The sequence below is a fragment of the Polypterus senegalus genome, chromosome 10 (genome assembly GCF_016835505.1).
Source record: "Polypterus senegalus isolate Bchr_013 chromosome 10, ASM1683550v1, whole genome shotgun sequence".
Classification (NCBI taxonomy): Eukaryota; Metazoa; Chordata; class Cladistia; order Polypteriformes; family Polypteridae; genus Polypterus; species Polypterus senegalus.
The window spans coordinates 177,112,230-177,130,413 of record NC_053163.1 but is presented as its reverse complement, the minus strand read 5'-3'; the positions used below and the strand labels follow the sequence as shown (position 1 = coordinate 177,130,413).

The 18,184-nt window shown below is 37.0% G+C and overlaps 1 protein-coding gene across 1 annotated transcript in view; it reads right to left on the bottom strand.

Annotated features, from left to right (window-relative positions):
- The window catches only part of efcab14 (EF-hand calcium binding domain 14), a 173,778-nt gene that overhangs the window by 133,351 nt on the left and 22,243 nt on the right, over positions 1 to 18,184 (bottom strand). Inside the window, exons 2-3 of the mRNA XM_039767841.1 lie at positions 13,972 to 14,120; positions 10,499 to 10,644 (exon numbers count right to left, since the gene is read on the bottom strand). Coding sequence (XP_039623775.1) covers positions 10,499 to 10,644; positions 13,972 to 14,120 — 295 coding nt within the window. The remainder of the gene's footprint in view (positions 1 to 10,498; positions 10,645 to 13,971; positions 14,121 to 18,184) is intronic.

Sequence of the window (18,184 nt, the reverse complement as noted above, 5' to 3'; positions counted from 1 at the left end):
CAGGTGTTTTGAGGGAACACTGAAGTTTACTATTTCTGTTCAAATATGGGATCTTGAGAACTTGCAAAAAAGCTTATGTCCACATACCTCATGGTATTTTATAGCAAGGTCTACAGGGGTTTTGTGTCAGATTTGCACAGACAGAGTTGTGTTAACATGCTTGGAATTAAGAATAATTTTACATGGCTGAGGAAATCTTTTTGTAGTCTTTTGTCTACAATCCAGATCATAAATTTCATGGGTAGCATAACAAGGTACAGCCAACACCTGTACAGTACTCAGTGTGACAGCTTGAGAGTTACAGTACATCTGTGATGCTATCCTGTTGACTTTTTCAGACTGAGCTACCCAAGTTTTATTCTCCAACTTGTACTGTATATCCATCAACTACCAAGCTTAGATGCCCTCTAAGTAAAATTTGAATGTTCTTCTGCTTGTATGGACCTCTTCTCGCTCTATCATGATCTTAGTTTAACACACTCTAACCATCCATATTATAATCTACTTCTCCAGTTCAGAGTGGGAAAGCCAGAGTCTATCCTGGTTACAGAGAGCGAAAAGCAAGAACCAACCCTGCATGGAACACCAGCTGACTGTAAGCCATTTATTATGTTTTGCATTGAACTACTTTGTGCATTGTATAATTATTACTTTTCTAAACTCAAAAGACATTTATTATACATAGTATGCATTTGAATAACTGTTAAAATAGTTTCAAACTATCAGAGAGTTGAGAGAAGAATAGTAGGCAAGTAGAAGTTGGTTTAGTACTGCAGGTAGTCCAAAAACTAGATTCTAAACTAGCAACATGAACAAAGTTTACATTAATTTAGGGTCACAGGATCAAAGAATCTGATATCCAGAGCAAAACCGAGGTTTTTTAAAGAATAAGCAAACTTGAAGTGTTATGCATGGAAGTCAGCCTTCAAGAGATATCTGAATGTCAGCGGACCAGATACAGCTGTAAACATGCTTTACAGTATAAGAACATAACCAAGGTGCAACATTTATATTGTTTAATAAAGGCATTTCTGGATTCCATTCTCAAAGAAGATAGCAAAGCCCCTAGCTAATCCATTATGATTATGGTCTAAAATTAATCAGATGCATCTATGGTGGCATTCTTTATACAGCTGTAATTATTATTATAGGACGGGGATAACACTAGGTGTTTTAATTCTATAAATAGCAGTCATTATTAAAACAAATCCTCCAAAGCAGATCTACAGAGAAAAGGCAATAATGTAGGAAGTAGCCTAATCACATAAAAGATATATAAAAAAGACTATTGGCCAGAAATACATTACACATTTTTCACTAAATAATTTTATTCACTCATGGTTCCTTTATAGAACCTTTTCTGCCTCACTCCGCACTGTCCGTGCAATGCGGCCGCAGACAGCTTAAACAACCCGGCACATCCACATAAAAAACAACAAGGGGTGAGCGAGCTATCTTGAAGGCTTTTACTGCACATACTTTGTTGTAAACTGAAATATATACAAAAGAAACATACAGATATTTACAGGTGTACAATCAAAGACAATAAAGAATGATTTACAAAGCAATACATAGCAGACAGTGTACATTAAACAATAAAGCTTTAAAAGACACTTACAAGGTTATTGATTCCCACGGTTGGATCAAGACGAAGAGAAACACGTAGACAGAGGTTCAAATTGCTGCGTACCACAACTAACCAGACACAGGGGTTTATATACCCTAAGGATACGTTTTTGATGTGACCGAAACAAGAGATAAAGGGGTGCCTACATGACACATTGGGTGTATTGTATTCAAATGTTTATTATGGGACCTACGTGCTTCACGCGAGTTTCATAGACTTTTATAGTACCACTGTGAGTGTGGGACGTGACTGACTGGTGTGTTAATAAATGAAAAGATGAAGGGAGAGCACGGTTCAACAAATAACAGTCTCAACTAACAAGATGTGGGGCAGAACAGAACCAGTTTAACCTGCTAGAAGGTATACAGCAGCCTGAACATACCCTAGCAATATCTGGTTCAAGCTGGAATTTTATCTTGAAAACCAACGAATCTCAAAAGATAACAGAGAAAAATCACAACATTAACCGTACCGATCAAAAGCTTTCAGCCAACTTCACAGAAGTCAATGATTGACTGAGCATCAGAATATTATGTATTTCACACATCTGCAGCTATCCAGAGTCACTTCAAGTGGGCATCAGTTTCGTTTTAATTTTTTGTTGCCATGCAGAATCCATTATAATGCCGGGGGCTGCACAGTGATTTTCTGTATGTGTAATGTTTCATAACTTTATATTTTGTGATGCTTCTAAAAGTTGTTGTCAACATACATCTCCAAATGGCAGCTGCTGTGCATCTGTTCCTGTAGTCTGTTCTTGGGAAAACATCTGAGCATTTAAAAACTATTTTGGATTTTAATTTTTTGTTTTACACAAATTTAATACATCTTGTATGGTCTGTTTATTGGGTCAGCTGCACCCCTCACCCCACTCCAATCCTACTGTTGGAGATTTGATGAACTCCAAAAACCCAGACTGGTGCTGGAAGATTTGCGCTTAAAAGTTTATACAAGATGTGTTGAGTCTATGAATTGCTGTAGACGCCTGACATGTCAGCCTAACTGGTAGCTTACCGTGACTATAACAGCAACATGTGATCTCCCCAAAGCAGCCCCATAAACCATAAAAATAAGAACACAGTTTTGGTCCTTGAAATAAACTAACCTAATACAGTGATCCCTTGCTATATCGCGCTTCGACTTTTGCGGCTTCACTCTATCGCGGATTTTAAATATAAGCATATCTAAATATATATCACGGATTTTTCGCTGGTTCGCAGATTTCTGCAGACAATAGGTCTTTCAATTTATGTTACATGCTTCCTCAGTTTGGTTGCCCAGTTGATTTCATACAAGGGACGCTATTGGCGGATGGCTGAGAAGCTACCCAATCAAAGCACGTATTACATATTAAATAAAACTCCTCAATGATATATGATATGCTTCCCGCATGCTGCTTCGCACACTTAAAAGCTCTAACAGCCCGTATTGATTTTTCATTGTTTGCTTTTCTCGGTCTCTCACTCTCTCTGAGAAATACAGGCAGATACTTATCCATCATGCAATACCATCAGGGAGGCGTATGATTGGCCCCATTATCTGCTCCTCACGGAGAGGGTGTGAGCAGAGGGGCGGTTTGCTTAGAAGATATGGACGCGCCTGTAAAAAAATGCTGAAAGGCTACCTTCACATTGATCCCTTCATTGCGCCGCTTTATCGTGGTGCTTGCATACTGAAAAGCGCAACAGCCCTATTGATTTTTGATTGTTTACTTTACTCTCTCTCTCTCTGACATGCTCCGCTCCCGACGCGCACCTTGAAGAGGAAGATACGTTTGCATTCTTTTAATTGTGAGAAAGAACTGTCATCTCTGTCTTGTCATGGAGCACAGTTTAAACTTTTGAGTAAAGGGTGTTATTTCATGTCTAGAGGGCTCTAATAATGTTAAAAAACGTACTTAGAAGGTCGTAAACAGGTTTTCAATGCTCTAACTGTGAAAATATTAAAATTTATAAAGGATCCTATTTCTTGGAAACTTGGAAATTCATTTATTTGTCTGGAGCGGATCAACCGCTATAAACGAGGGTTTACTGTATAACTGTGCAGAGAATATTTATAAACAGTGTGGGAGAGTTTTTAAGAGCTTAAAATATATAAAAAATAACCATACAAACATATGGTTTCTACTTCACAGATTTTCACCTATCGCGGGGGGTTCTGGAACGCAACCCTCGCGATCGAGGAGGGATTACTGTATATTCAAAAAAATTGATGCAATGGATATATAATAATCACCATAAAAATACAGTTTACTGTGTCCACACCAACATATGCAGAAAACCTAATAACACCTTCCACTCTTTTCAAAGAAGAAGCCAACTACTGACAGCTTTTTATTGAGGGAGGACTGAACATGAGGAGTGTCATCACTCAGTTCACAGATAGCAGTGAACAACAAAATATGATGTTCGCCAAGTTTTAATGCAAGCTTTAATGCCCATTTGGAAAAGTGATTCTGATTAGAGTGAATTCAGTCTTGAGCAATTAATTCAAAGTTTAGTGTTACAGTCATGTTGTTGTGTTAATTGTTTAATTTTTCAGTGTCTGTGACTCCTATGCTACTGCGGTTGGAAGATTATTATTGTTGTGGTTTTTGCTTTAGTGTTTTGAAAAGTAAAACATTACAATTACAAGCTTCAAACACAATTTACATTAATCTTTCTGTTTTTTCAAATAGCAGAAATATTCTGTATAATATGAATATGTTGGAGGTTTTAATTTTAAATTTAAATTTAAATTTTTAAGTTTAAATAAAATATTACTATGGGCCTTTACTGCTGAAATGTTTAATATCTCTTAACTCAAGCAACATCTGTTGTCAATGGTTGAATGCTGACTGCAGCCAAAATGATTATTATTACTTAAGATGCTGCTGATAAATATTTGTCTCCTCCAAAGTTTATGATATATATTGGAAACAACAATGACACTTTAAACCAGTGTTTTAAGAAGAATTTGTGTGTGCAGCATGTGATAAGTAATTACATGACAACATACATATACTTTGCCTCATTCTTAAAATATCTTTCCACGTGACTGAGACCAAGACTACAGGGCTGGCAGTCATGGACGTCTGATGCCACTGATCTCAACTTGCTATGATTATGTAAATGCAGTCTACCATTCAAAACTGCTAGAAATGCCGTGCAATAGGACATGGCCTTTAGATAACAAGTGCCTTTGTTTCTGTTGTACCAGACTATTGGTTGACAATATTGATATGATGCGTTCACGGCAGTTTAAGTCAAGAATTTAAATCAGCATTAAAAACTACGCCGTGTGCTGTTCTCCTCCGACGTTCACGTCTTTCCCTCTGCCATCTATTTTGAGGTGCAAGACTGTTTTTGAGCTAGACTTCAGCTTAAAAGAAAATAAAAAGTTTGTGGGAAGCATGTACCGCTTTGCAAAATACAAACCTGCTGATGCTAACAATATATAGTAAATGTCCCTGTATTTGTTCTACACGTTCAGATAGTCTGCAAATCATGAAAATTAAGGAAAAGGTTGGAGTAAATGCTGTGGAGACAAAGAGTCAAAGTCAATATGAGGTAGATCAAACAGCTTTATACATTATTTTATTATGTCACTTTGTTTCAAGATTGCCAACTGTAAGCTGCAGAGTTTTGTGGAAGAACGAAACTCCCTTGAGACACAGATCCAACAGCTCCTTGTCAGACAAAGGTATCTAGAGGAACAGAAAGCTTGCCTTTTAGAGACTTCACTGGTGTCCAAGGTTGAATTAGTTAACTCAACTCTACGCCATGCCGTTCGTACCCCGATCCAAGTCAACTTTACCTTAGCTCCTGGTCAAGGTAACAAATCACGATGGTAGAATTTGGGAACTTTGACAACATAAATGGGAGCCCAAGCCCAAGACACTTCTGCTTACACAAGCAACTCATCACTACTCACAACTGCTTTGACCCTCTTAGCTCCCCCGCCATGTCTGCAGACAGTGGTGATGTAGTTGTTGTGAGAGACTTGATCATGTGCCTTAAACTTTCTGTTACCAAACCATAAAACGTTTGTGTCTTGTTTTGTTGGTGCATGAGTTAAAGATGTGAAAGAAAGAGCCTGACAGTCCTTGAGGAGCACAAGGGCTGGGCTGCACTGCTTAGACAAGTTTATTTTACACCAACATCAAAAGACATCGTCGGTCAGAACACATGAAGATGGACTTTGCAACCCTTATTTAGGCCATGAAAGAGAAAATCATGGCTATGAGAAATGTCATGTCAGGCCACTATCCATAACGAGAAGACTGAATGAACTGTACAGTCAACTTCTGGCCTTGGAAAAAAAAAAATAATGAGAACATTCTACAAGAGGAAACACATTTACTTCATGAACAACTGAGCTTTTGTTTAGACATAATGCTCTACATTCTGACAGGTCTGGCCCCATGATCCTCCTCTCCAATAATATCTAAAGGGCTATGTTGTTCTTGACTATATAGCTTTAAACCTATTGTTAACAATAAATCTTTGTTAGGAAATGATAGTTCTGCAGTGAGTTCGGCACATTACATTAGCACTATAAAAATGGAACATAGTTTAACTTAAAAGTTTGGACCAGTATAAATATGAAGAACATACTTATTATTGCTTTTCACAGCTTTCTTTTCTGTGTTTTGCACCATCACCACCTGATCGAGGCACTGAGCAAGCCGCCTGTGATGCTCAAATGCAAGTGGGTGCCCTGACTATCCATGAGCCCCACTACATCAAATCCTCTGGGATGAAGTTTGAAAACAATGAGAAGCAGCTTAAATACATTTATATTAGTTAGAATGTCCAGTTGGGCCTGGGTGGTCTTTTAGCCTTAAAACCCGTGCAGATTTTGTTTTTCTCCAGCTTGTCTGGGCTCTCTTTTTCCTGTCTTTTCAGCCATCCGACCTTCTCATCACAAAATACTACAAAAGGAATCTCCTTTATGTAAGCCTGTATTGATTCATTTTTTATTATTATTCTTACCTAATTTAATTTGTTTTTACTTTATACATCTATTTCCTTAACATCTTGTGAAGCACTTTGAACTACATCCTGTGCATGAAAATGTGCTATAGAAATAAATGTTGTTGCTGTTGGAGAAAATCAATCAGACTCCAGGCAGCCCTTTAATGAATAACTGTTTAAAAGCAAAAAGCACAAAAATAAAATACTTACCTTCCCTATATCAAACTGGAATGTGCTAGACTCGTTACCTAACCCATGGTTCAAACAAACTAAATAACCATCTAACCCAGTAGTGACCTGTCTGAATTAGTGAGTTTGTTGGAACATTGTCTTATAACTGCTTAACTACCTAGATATAGATTGATGGAACACTATTGCAAGCATTTCCTAGCAGCACAAACTCTCAAGAATCACTGCACCTTAAATGTAATAATACTTGACAATGACTTTAGCCAACTTAAACATTTAACTAAAAGGCAGTGAGGCCTACAAGCCCTGTAATAATAAGAAAGCGTTTTTTTTCCCCTCAATTGCTCCACTTTTAGTCCATGATGACCGACCTAACTAATACCGTCAGAAGCAGGTGGTGTGGGGTGCAATTGTTTATGAGGGTTCAGGAGTTAAGTTGGATATGGGAGACAGGAAAATAGCAATAAAGGACTGGGTGGTAATGGCAGGGGGTAGAACATTTGGGTTCTTGGATGAAGGAGGAAATGGGAGTGGATCGTAGAGAGGGGGCTCGTGAGAATAAAGTGTCCTTAGGTTGGGCCCAGCAAGATCTGATGTAATGGGATGGTGAAGGCTGAGGGAAGGGGAAGGGATGGACGAACTAATGTTGGGGATATCTGAACACAATTAGTTACAGAGGATATAGTTTTAACTCAACAAGATATAACACAGCCAACAATATATACAATGATAATAATGAACTGATAGAATAATAAACCAAGTTTCAAAATTGTCCATGACAAGGCTGGTGTCCAATTCAAAAAGCCCAAAACATAGAAAGGTCCATATTAAGAAGGCCAAAAATGGGACAGCTTGTGTCAGCTGCGATTTTCTGTATCAGTTCAGTGAATGAAGAAATACCGTGTGATGAATATGGAATATAAGTGCAGCACTGAGGACCGATGGCAGCGTATGAGCTCTCCTGTGTGGCTAACAACATGCCCAATGCCATTCTGTTCCGAAGAGTCGCAATCCATAGAGCAAACACTTCCGCTGTTTTATTGATGGCTCCTCATTACGCTTAACAAATGGGGCACTAGCATCTGGACATGTTGTTTTTTCCCTATCTAGAAAAGAAACGTTTTCCTTTTTTTCTTCACAATGTGTGGAACTGACATTTGTACAGTGACCAAAAATGTCAGAAACACACAACATATGGAAATTATTAAATAAATAAATAAAAATGAAAAACTCATTGCTTCCTTGGTGTTTTTTTCATTTTAAATCAAACAGTAAATTAATTAAAAAGTTGTAAGATTAACACTTCAGGTTCACTTATTGCTATACAACAAAAACAGATCATATAACATAGTTGGTGACTGATAGATACACTGCACATTTTAATGTTTTGTCAGTGGTGTTTTATAATTTAATAGGAATCAACAGCAAGCAAACCTTTTTTCCGAAGTTCTTGCTACACTAGAGTAACTGATTGATAATGCACCTACAGTAGGCGGCTACTACTCTAAAGTATTATTGATAAAGGACAGAATGATAATATTCTACTTCATTTAAGAAAAAAGCAAAGAAAACATGAAAAGAGCCTCTTTGAAATACAACCAGGAAAAAGAAAAACAAATCTTACAAAAGCGGCACCAGCTACAGTAAAAGGAAGAAGACATTCCACAGTCTGGGAACGTCAGTAAAAGATCCATGGTCACTTAACAGAAATTAACTTATTTAGCAGTTGAACGCCCAGGGTTGATTTTTGCCTTGTGACCAAAATCTGCCAAGATGCCGACTAACTTCCCACAATGTAAAATTGTGCAAATGGGTTAGAAAATGGAATCAATTTATAGATACGCAGCAATCAACAGATTAATAATAATCAGCAGTTGTCCACCAGATACAAGTAAAGATTAAATGTATAAACAAAGAATTGGGGCTATAGTAGTGATACATATAACAAATTCTTAAGAAATCTAGTATCAGAATCAGAAAACCAGTGAAAATAACAGCAAGTGACAGTAGTCTGCTCTTGAGGATTTGTGAAGCTGAAAACTCTGGTTGCCGAATGTTGAATACTCTGAAATAGTCTAAGTGGGATGAGAATAGAGCATGTGTGACTGTTTTGGCACCATTGGTGCGCAGTGAGAGATGGTCATTTCCAGAAGATATCTGAAGTTGAAAGAAATGAGATATGTGAAAGAGATTCCTGACATTAGAGGGAGAAAAGACTATGGAACCATAAATCTCGATTACTTCTCTAAGCAGCTTTTTAGTTTGTGAGCAACACTCCAGACTTGTACCCATTAAGGTTAGATGGCTGAAACTCAAAAAAATACATTTATATGTGACAAATAAGTAATTAGGATCACTGGAATAAGGTAAGAGATGGCACATTAACATCCAGACACCAACAGATTCAACAACAGTTCTGCCTAAAAACCAGGGTACATTAGAAAAACAAGTAATTCTCTGACATCTTTCCATACCTATACGAATATGTTACTAAAATGCTGTCTTCTGTTTCATTGCGCAATCGTATGTCGTATTTCACATTTCTGCACTGTTTGCTATCTTGCTGCCATGACTATGCATGGTTCTTTTCTGCTATGCACCATTGGTTGTTTTAATCCTTATGAGATTTGCTTTGTGCACTTTCTGCATCGTGCACTGTATAGAACTTGTTCTTCTTTAGTGTTACTGTTAAGAGACTAGCCATGAGTAAGAATTCAATTATGTTACTACAAGTCCTGGCAAAAGGCACTTCCACCAACAATGACACAGATTGGATTATCCTCAGGGTATTCTTAATAAAATCTACTAAATTTCAGGCCATGATGTTGGATGAATTCATCAAATAGGGGAAGGTAAATAATAAATGAAACGTTACAAATACTAGGCAACAGGTAAATGGATGGGTTTGTGCCATCAAATTGTAATCCATACAACAGAAGGGCTTGAAACCATGCCATACAAATTCCTGTAAGACTATATTATTTTAACACATGGGATAAGAATGTTTATTGGATTATTAAAAATATGAGACCAGCTATGTTATATGAGTTGGAGACAGTGGCACTGAAAACAAAGTAGAAGACAGATCTGGAGATGTAAAGATTTGCATTGGTTGTTACAAGGATGGACATGTTTAGAAATAAAGGCATTAGAGGGTCAGCTCAAGTTGCACGGTTGAGGGACAAAGTCAGAGAGGCGAGATTGCATTGGTTTGGACATGTGCAGAGGAGAGATGAGTGTACTGGGAGAAGGATGTTAATGATAAAGCTGCCAGGGAAGAGGAAAAGAGGAAGGTCTAAGAGAAGGTTTATGGATGTGGTGAGAGAGGACAAGCGGGTGATGGGTATGACAGAGCAAGATGACAAGGACAGGAAGATATGGAAGATGATGATCCGCTGTGGCAACCCCTCACAGAAGCGGCCAAAATAAGAAGAAGAATATTAGGATAAGAGATGAAGATGTCCAGAAATTAAAATTGACTGTTTTGAGTAACAACTAGTAAGCAATTGTTGACTGTTAAGGGTTCATTTACTCTTATCCTCATTCATTTACATTTTTTACAGCTGCTATGGATGTTCCTTTTAGAGTTTGTCAACAATGTGATGCCTTGAGATGTACCACTGGACAGGTTGTTCAGATTCACTGTTAAACTGGTCAAAGAAAGCATATGGCTGTATTCTTTTTGTAGCTTTACATTTAGAGCATAGAAACAGATGAAAGCATTTACCTGTTTGTTAATTTCTGTAATATTTGCCCAGATCATGTTTAATCCCTTGTCTCCAGCTTCAATATTTTCAAGTCTCTTCTGTTTTTCAAGTAGATCCTCACTTAGCTTTGGTATTTCTTGTGCTGATACCTTTTGGCTAGACTCCACTATAAAAAATGAAAAAAAAAAAACAAAAAAAGAGTTCTAGGGAAAGTTGTCTAGATGACACAATCAACAACACTGTAATGAGACATTTTGTTTGGCAGAAGTCATAAATAAATTTGGTATTAAAAAATAAACTATCAAATTTTAGTCTTTCAATAGTTCTTGATACGAGTGCCATTTTTAGCAATGGTGCTACTACACATCTTATCTGCCCACTACTTCACACACTTGCATTTTCTCTGTGAAGGCACACTGCATCTGTGGGATGTGTGAGCAGCCTTCAATATCTTGCAGAAAAAAATCTGAGTTTGTAACTTGACTGTCTGTGGTATGATGTGGGGTAAAGACACTATTTCACCAGGAGAAGGAGAATATACGGTATAAAATGAATGCTGTCAGGAAGATAGTCAACACTAATCACGGCAGCAACAAAACAAAGTGATAATAATAATAATAATAATACTACATTTTATTTATAAGGCACTTTATATTAGTAGTAAATCTCAAAGTGATACATAAAAATATAATTATATATAATATTAAATATATAAATTAATTTTATAATTAATATTAGTTAAAAGCATATACATTAATAACATAATTAAACATACTATTAAAAAAATTAAACTAACTTGTACAAAAAGACAAAGAAAGTTTGGAAACTATTACAGCCACATGCAGCAGGTGCTTTGAGTGATTATGCCACAACAATCGGGTTGATCAAAAAATATCCAAGGAATTACCAGAAAACAAAACGCAGCTGTCCCATTTGCAAAACATTCAATAAATGACATAATCTCCATTGCTGGTTGCACAGTAATTACTTGTCCAACTTGGTCAGATCTTAGACAAGAGCTTTGTGCAAACCGCCATAACAAAGGTATAAGTTGAAAAAATGGTTACATTTTTGGTTTTTGGTTAACATGAATGGGGGATGATTTGTTTTGAACCTATTTTTATAAAACTTGATTTATTTGTTTTTAAGAAAATCAATTAAAATGAAAAAAAAATTATTTTTTTTTTGGACATCTAACCTAGCAGCTGTTGGATTGCTTTTGGCAGACAAGAATCATGTGCTCCCTAAATTAAAAAAAAAAGGAAAAACTGTTTTCTCCAACATTTTTTCACTAAACACATTTTTAGCTGTCAATTACAGTATAGTTTGTGTTTCTTCGTGCCGGTCTCAAGCTCGGATAAATGGGGAGGGTTACATCAGGAAGGGCATCCGGTATAAAATATGGATTGGAGACGGTGGCATGGACTAGAAAGCAGGAGACAGAGCTGGAGATGGCAGAGTTAAAGATGCTAAGATTTGCACTGGGTGTGACGAGGATGGACAGGATTAAAAATGAGGACATTAGAAGGTCAGCTCAAGTTGGATGGTTGGGAGATAAAGTCAGAGCGGCAAGATTGCATTGGTTTGGACATGTGCAGAGGAGAGATGCTGAGTATATTGAGAGAAGGATGCTAAGGATAGAGCTGCCACTCAAGAGGAAAAGAGGAAGGCCTAAGAGAAGGTTAATGGATGTGGTGAGAGAGGACATGCAGGTGAGGAGTGTAACAGAACAAGATACAGAGGACAGAAAGATATGGAAGAAGATGATCCGCTGTTGCAACCCCTAACGGGAGCAGCCGAAAGAAGAAGAAAAAAATTAATACTTTATTTTACCAGTTGTGTTTGGGGTCCTAGCAAGCCAAGTCCTCACAATTTCCTAGGGTCATTCTCCTCTGGGGTGAGACCTATTTTGTTGGGCTCTGGCCTTTTTTAGGATTCTGGCCTATTTTCTCTGGGCATTTTTGAAGTGCTCATCCATTTTATTATTTTTTGGTACTAACAGTACAATACTTTTTTTGTCTTAATATTAAAATTTATTTTTAAAGAAAAAAACATTCATTTTTATCAATAATAATGTCAGAATATAGCTGAAATTGAACACAGTTATGAGTCATAGCAGCAGTCAGTGTATGCAAAATTCCCAGATTTTCTCAGTGAGTGGGACAACACAGCCAAGAATAGACATTGGGTTCAGAAAGAATGGCCAGCTAGAAAAAGACTAAAGCTTGGTGCTAATCACATCATCAGACCTAGCTTGGTGGATATTAGGCTTAGTTTAATGAAGCAGTTTGTCAAAGCCCCATCAAAATATGGAGCCTATTTTTGTTCAAGGCTGAACTGAAAGAAAGAGACGTTTTTACTGAACCTGATTGTTTATGATGCAGAACTTGATGGTGTGATGAATAACCTGGAACAACAGGCTTGAGGATAATTCAAAGAAAAAATGTGTAAGTTTTTAAGTTAACTGTAAAGATCCAAATTGTAAAGAAATTGTGAAAAATGTATTAGTTATGTTTAAAGAATTGGGTTTCAACATGAGTTTCAAAGTTAATTTTTTGGTAGTGCATTTAGAATTTTTCCTTGAAAATCGTGAAGTGGCAAATGAACAGCAGGTTGAAAATGTCTATCAGGATACCAAGGACGTAAAAGGAAGGTACCAGAGATGCTAGGATGTCAGTATGATGACGGACTACTGCTTGATTATTCATAGGGATGCCCCAGAAAAAATGGACATCAGCCCACTAGCAGCAGAGCATGACGAGACAGCATACTAGTAGCAAAGTATAAATGATCACAAATAGATGGTTATTTAGGCAATAATATTCACCACCAAGTGGGGAATGATTAGAGATTGTTGTGATCCCAAAACTGTCTGATAAAAAAAGTAAAGATTTTTATTCTAATAAATTCACAGATGGTATTCCCAAATGTGTTGTGTCAGATGACATCCTTCACAATGAAAGTCCTGATGGTGATGCATTTTGGATAGTCTGAGTGAAGAAAGATTTGTAGAATGCACAAATCTGAGCTAGATTGTATTTTAGTAAAAGAAAACTTTCATTTTCTGAAAATCTAATTGAAAGGTCACATTCTGAGTGTTGTCTCTATTTATCCAGACGTGCAGACTTTTGATAAAACCCTGCTACAGTTTGAAGATGAGGATTTCAACTGCAGATAGTGAGAGAATGTAAACTAGGTTTCTTCTAGCGATGTCTCTGATTTACATGCATTAAAGAAATGTTTTGATGAAAGTTTCAAAATCTGTTCAGCATCTAAAGCAGAATTTATTAATACAGACGTCTTTCTGATTCTTTGTCTGGCATTTGAAAATAATTTTGACATCATTTCAAGCAATTAGTGGTAGAATATTGCCTTACATCTGTTTTCAGAGATTTTATCAATAAATCTGTCTTCTAAATGATAAATATAAATGTAACGGTTAATCCTTATTTATTTCCATGGACACAACAATTCATGCAAGAAAGTCACTTACTTGCCCTTAGTTTCTCCTTCATTGCATCCAGGTCTTCTTTAAGGGCAATCTGCATCCATATCAAACCAGCACAGGCCACGGTGCATGCAGCAAGAATGATAAATGCACACAAAGGATAGCAGATTCTGCAGCACTGCACGTATCCTCTTCTGTTTAAAAAATAAGATTCAAAGCATTCACCTCTGTGTAAGTTTGGATGTTTCAGATTTAACAGCAAAAAGCATTTTTATATAAACTTTGTAATACATAATGGCATACAGTGTTGCTTCTCACATCAAGAGTGACTTATTTTCAGCATCATTTAAATTTCTGATTGGAAACCTTACAACCCTTACCAAAGCATAAAAAGAGATGGACAAAACATAAAAACCTTAAAACTTTTATCAGTTCATTAACAGGGATTGACAAGGAAACTCCTCTGTATTCCCAGGTTTAATACATGGCAACAGCCGAGCTTCCACACATAGCTAATTCAGAATTTTGACTTTGGGTAACAAACTTTTCTTTGCCCAAAGCTTAATTTGAAATTTTTGATGAGTACTAGTTAGTGTCTGATTTACAAATATATAAGTCTCTTATAAGGGCAATGCTATGCTGGCCGCTTTGTAATGGTTGGAAAGAGACAGTAAAAGGATTAAGGTAAATATGCCAAAAACAAGTAAAAAGGGTTATTCAGTGCCCTGCACCTAATGCTGAAAATCTACAAATGAGAGAAATCTGGAATTTTCAGCATGTTTACATTTTTTATTTATTTAACATTTTATAAAACTGCCTCAAGTGTATTTGAGTAAATATGTGAAAGTTGATGCTCTGAAAGTGACAGAAATCTTAACGCTAGTTTTTCAAAGTAAAGTCATTCAGCTTACCAAACAGGGCAGATGTAATGAATGGCAATACTGGCAAAGTCCGTCATGTTCTTTTTTTATTATTAATTTTCAATAGCTTAATGAATTGTCCTGGAATCTGAACATTAACACATTTGTTGGAAAATTGACAAAGTGTTTCTCTCTTTTACTTGAAACTGCTGCTTAACTGTTAGTGGTCGGCTGTCTGGATTCTCTGTGTTGTTATTAATGTCTGCAGGAACCTCTATGCCTTTGTCACCTACATACATATATATATATATATATATATATACACACACACACACACACACACACACAGGAAGTTGGAGAATTAGTGAGTGAGTGACCGAGCAAGTCAGTCAGTGAGGGCTTTGCCTTTTATTATTATAGATAAGAAAAGTAAGCAATTTTATTTTTTATATAGCATAAGCATCCTATATTTATTTTGTGGATTCAGCAGCTCTCTTTATGATTTTTATTTATACATTAATGAACTAAATCTGATTTTTTTCGCAAACATCGTCGCTAACGTGTTGGTGTTACAATTTTTAGGAATTTTTTAATACATTCGTATTCAAAACAAATAATTTAAGTTATCAAAATCAAAGGTAAATAATGGACCAAATATAGCTATGATATTTAAAATATTTAACCTTTAATTGATTGTAAAAGAATTTCAATTGGAAGAGACTAATTGGAGATTCGGTCTTGTATGTCTGTTATCATCCGCTTCATGCTCAGAATGTTTGGACAATCATTGAAAATTGCTGGAATCAATATGTGGCATGTTCAAGGGTAGGATGTCCTAAGAACCTTTATATATTGGCTAAAGATGGAAAAACTAAAAACAGTGTATACAACAAGGCACTTCAGTAAACAATACAAGCATATTAGTGAGTCTTCACTGTTTGTTAATTTATTTTTATTTTTAAAGTTGTGTTTTTTTAAATTATATTTTTCTCAAACAATTTAAAAAAAAACAACACTTCCTCCCGGGCAATGCCGGGTATTTCAGCTAGTTAACTTTACAGCCTTCTTCACACATTTACTAACAAGTTTTAGAATTACCACCATGAGAAGCAATGTTCACAGAAACCTGAGCTCTGAAATGCCATGTAAACCTTTATTCCGGCTACAGAAAGTGGGTTGTTAGCTTCTGAGAAACCTGGTTATTAGAGATGGATTTCTTGTTTCTCGCAAACCCATTTAACCTGGTTACTGTTAAAGATTTTGTGGTCTGCGCACGTCTGTTGCACTCTGTCAGCCTGCGCATATATTTACTTTGCAGATGCTTTCAGCAGCAGTGGGTAGAAGCCTCCACAAAACACATTTCCACGGGCAAATGTTCTGGTGATTACATTATTCCTTCTCCTGGCTGAAATAATTTTTATCAGAATTTCAGAAATGGCTAAATTGACGAGCCCATGTACAGCAATAAACTTTAGTAACACAATCTCATGAGCAAATGGGCAACACATTGAAAGTAATGTGTGCTTAGTGGTCCAATTAATTTTTAAAGTAAAGAGTAACTCAAAGCAATACTTATCAAAATTGAAATAAAACCACCTGTGTTATTATTATTCCAGCAGCACTGGGTGTAAGGCAAGAAGCTCAAGTACCGGGTTCTCTGCAGGCCTCAATCACACAGCCAGGCAGAGAAATGTGCGTTACAAGAATGGTAACAGAAACCTATTAATAAAGACCCAAACTGACTAAGCATATTTATAAAGCATAAGAAATTACCATAGCTGTCATGCTCATTTCCTGACTCACGCTGACCAGTGATGTTGTTTAACTCTTTTTTTGCACAGATTAACGACAGCTGAGTGTTTTGACAAAGGAATTCAGATTTTTAAGAAACCACATTTCTGCATTAACCCAGTTATCGTGTGCATGTACAGTGGGATGCAAAAGTTTGGGCAACCTTGTTAATAGTCATTATTTTCCTGTATGAATCGTTGGTTGTTACGATAAAAAATGTCAGTTAAATATATCATATAGGAGACACACACAGTGATATTTGAGAAGTGAAATGAAGTTTATTGGATTTACAGAAAGTGTGTAATAATTGTTCAAACAAAATCAGGTAGGTGCATAAATTTGGGCACCACAAAAAAGAAATGAAATCAATATTTAGTAGATCCGCCTTTTGCAGAAATTACAGCCTCTAAACGCTTCCTGTAGGTTCCAATGAGAGTCTGGATTGTGGTTGAAGGTATTTTGGACCATTCCTCTTTACAAAACATCTCTAGTTCATTCAAGTTTGATGGCTTCCGAGCATGGACAGCTCTCTTTAACTCACACCACAGATTTTCAATTATATTTCAGGTCTGGGGACTGAGATGGCCATTCCAGAACGTTGTACTTGTTCCTCTGCATGAATGCCTTAGTGGATTTTGAGCAGTGTTTCGGGTCGTTGTCTTGTTGAAAGATCCAGCCCCGGTGCAGCTTCAGCTTTGTCACTGATTCCTGGACATTGGTCTCCAGAATCTGCTGATACTGAGTGGAATCCATGCGTCCTCAACTTTGACAAGATTCCCAGTCCCTGCACTGGCCACACAGCCCCACAGCATGATGGAACCACCACCATATTTTACTGTAGGTAGCAGGTGTTTTTCTTGGAATGCTGTGTTCTTTTTCCTCCATGCATAACGCCCCTTGTTATGCCCAAATAACTCAATTTTAGTTTCATCAGTCCACAGCACCTTATTCCAAAATGAAGCTGGCTTGTCCAAATGTGCTTGAGCATACCTCAAGCGGCTCTGTTTGTGCTTCCTCTGCATCACTCTCGCATACAGCATCTCCTTGTGTAAAGTGTGCCGAATGGTTGAACGATGCACAGTGACTCCATCTGCTGCAAGATGATGTTGTAGGTCTTTGGTGCTGGTCTGTGGGTTGACTCTGACTGTTCTCACCATTCGTCGCTTCTGTCTATCTGAAATCTTTCTTGGTCTGCCACTTCGAGCCTTAACTTGAACTGAGCCTGTGGTCTTCCATTTCCTCAATATGTTCCTAACTGTGGAAACAGACAGCTTAAATCTCTGGGACAGCTTTCTGTATCCTTCCCCTAAACCATGATGGTGAACAATCTTTGTCTTCAGGTCATTTGAGAGTTGTTTTGTGACCCCCATGTTGCTACTCTTCAGAGAAAATTAAAGGAGGAGGGAAACTTACAATTGACCCCCTTAAATACTCAGATTCACCTGTGTATGTAGGTCAGGGGTCACTGAGCTTACCAAGCCAATTTGAGTTCCAATAATTAGTTCTAAAAGTTTTGGAATCAATAAAATGACAACGGTGCCCAAATTTATGCACCTGCCTGATTTTGTTTGAACAATTATTGCACACTTTCTGTAAATCCAATAAAC